This window comes from Uranotaenia lowii, chromosome 3, assembly GCF_029784155.1.
Source record: "Uranotaenia lowii strain MFRU-FL chromosome 3, ASM2978415v1, whole genome shotgun sequence".
In the NCBI taxonomy this organism is placed as follows: domain Eukaryota; kingdom Metazoa; phylum Arthropoda; class Insecta; order Diptera; family Culicidae; genus Uranotaenia; species Uranotaenia lowii.
Genome location: NC_073693.1, coordinates 108,349,542 through 108,351,789, shown reverse-complemented (window position 1 = coordinate 108,351,789; position 2,248 = coordinate 108,349,542). Strand labels below are relative to the sequence as shown.

The 2,248-nt window shown below is 36.9% G+C and overlaps 1 protein-coding gene across 1 annotated transcript; it reads left to right on the top strand.

Moving 5' to 3' along the window:
- The first annotated feature begins 356 nt into the window (after positions 1-356).
- LOC129757312 (leucine-rich repeat-containing G-protein coupled receptor 4-like) lies at positions 357-1,746 on the top strand. The gene is made up of 2 exons (XM_055754492.1): positions 357-476; positions 595-1,746. The coding sequence occupies exons 1-2, from the start codon at positions 445-447 to the stop codon at positions 1,703-1,705; spliced, it is 1,143 nt and encodes a 380-aa protein (XP_055610467.1). The 5' UTR covers positions 357-444; the 3' UTR covers positions 1,706-1,746.
- The last annotated feature ends 502 nt before the right edge of the window (positions 1,747-2,248 follow it).

Below are 2,248 nucleotides of genomic sequence, written 5' to 3'. Positions count from 1 at the left end.
GAAACTAGCAATACGTTAAGGGCGGAACAAGTATCAAATTCTTCTTTTGTTCCAATTAATTGAAAATATGAATTATTTTTTATTGCCCAAGTGAACTCCCCCCTTCTCCTCAACGTGATAACTCAGCTCGAAGTGACAATAAAAGGATTTCAAATTTGATCCGGTTTAGCAAGATCGAATTATAAAAAAAATAATTGCAATGAAAAAATCAAAATCCCAAACATATGCCTACCCTAAGCCTACAATTTAGTATTGAGCTTTCTTTTCTGTTTGCGGTTATGAAGACGATTGCAGTTTCGAAATACACATGTTCAAACGCTGTTCAACAAACTGCAACTACACATTAATAATGATTATTGTGAGAATCGCTGTTCGGAGTGATGGCTGATAAGCGTTATTTCATTGCGATGCATCCAGTAACGATTTACATCTTCGACAACCAGCATGAACGATCGTAGATGCATAATCTGGATTACGTAAGTGAGACTGTCAGTAGCTTTGTTGCGTTTTAAGGCCAACAGTAAAATAATGACTACGTGAACCAGATTTCATCAGTCTAAACCTTCCAAATAAGAACTTCCTCCACCATTTCAGTGCTTTCATCTGGCTTGGGTTATCTCGAAGTACTTCGGGATGGCTATACCCTTGCAGACGTTCAGCTTTAGGAGCCTTTGTCCTCTTCAAGGAGTGTACCTTGGAGGATGTTTACATCACCAAAGAAACGCCGCTGTATCGAGTATTCTTCCCTCCGGTGGATCTCAACATAATATCCGGTTATATTCCCGAGTTGAATCGAGCCGTGATGGGCCGAGTCCACAATAAAACCATTCGACTTACGGTGGGACGCCTCGGGGTGCAGAAGCTTTTCCTGAAGGAAACACTGGAGACGCTCATCTTGGAGGATAACCTGATTAAGGGTCTGGAATATGACTCTGCGGATAAACTAAGCTTGTGGAATCTGAAGCTCGATTACAACCGATTGACGGATGTTTCTTTTGTGAGAGACTTAAAAAGTTTGGTGATACTGTCGCTCAGGCATAATCGGATTGAATCGTTACATTTGGATACGTTTAAAGGTTTGCACCGATTGAAAACGCTAGATTTGGGATACAATCGGTTGAAACAGATAAGTGGAAATGATGATTACGTTATTGAGAGTGTCAACAGGTTTATTCTAGCCGGAAATGCCATGCTTGAACTGGATTTGAGCCAAGTGACAATGGCAAACGTAAAATTTCTCAACGTTTCGTCGAATAAGTTGATGTCGATTAACATGTATAAGCTAGAAAAGACATTCCCGAATCTAGAAACGATAGACTTGGGTAACAATCCATGGAATTGTGATCGCATAGAACAGATGAAATTTAAACTTCACTTTAAAAATGTCACTCATCAAGGTTTAACGAAAGCAGCTGATTCATGTAGCGAGAATCATCTGGATAGTGTTACGTTGACAAATCCAGAGGAAGTGAACCGAATAGAATCCAGCCTACATAATCTTCAGGATTTTATTTTTCAACAAGAGAACCGGAGACTGGTGAATGTTCGGTTGGAAATTTCTCACCTTCGAATGGAATACCTGCAAATGGAACTTAATGAAACGAAGAGCTCGCTAGAAACACTTATATTCAAAACCAGAACATTGTTCCAGCTCTACGAACTACGAAAGACGGGAAACGGCAATTTTAAAATCATCGAAGTTTGAATGAATTCAATAAATTTGTTTAAATTTGAACATAAAACTTGTGACTTTTATTTGGTATATCTCTCTTCATTTCATATTGTGAAAAATTCAATAAAAACGTATATTTTACAAATTGTTTATGGATTTTTTAGGAGTTTATTCAGAGTCATCAGATTTTTCGATCAATATCTATGTACCTATATAAAAATTAATGTTTGTGTCCCTCATCTGTTCCCTATAGACTCGAAAACTACTGAACCAATTATTGTGAAATTTAACATCAGAGATGGTTTCTATAATAGTTACAAACACCTTCGTCGTAAGGGAAAAACAAAACAAAACATGACATACAATTTATATCTGTTTTCTATCAAATTTGCTACTAAAACAAATTTTTCCGAAATGAGGTGATTTATTAAACTGGTGCTCAAGTTTCAATAAATTCAGGTAATTTATTGTATTGACAGATAAAGTGAGGGGATGGGGTGTTCCCATATCAATCCAATGTAAAATATGACGGAACTCGAACAATTTTTAAACAATTTTTATCTTATTTCGCTCACA

Coding starts and splice junctions, on each gene's coding strand:
- LOC129757312 (XM_055754492.1), top strand. CDS start 445: ATGAACGATCGTAGATGCATAATCTGGATTAC. Junction 477..594: donor AGATGCATAATCTGGATTAC/GTAAGTGAGACT, acceptor CCACCATTTCAG/TGCTTTCATCTGGCTTGGGT.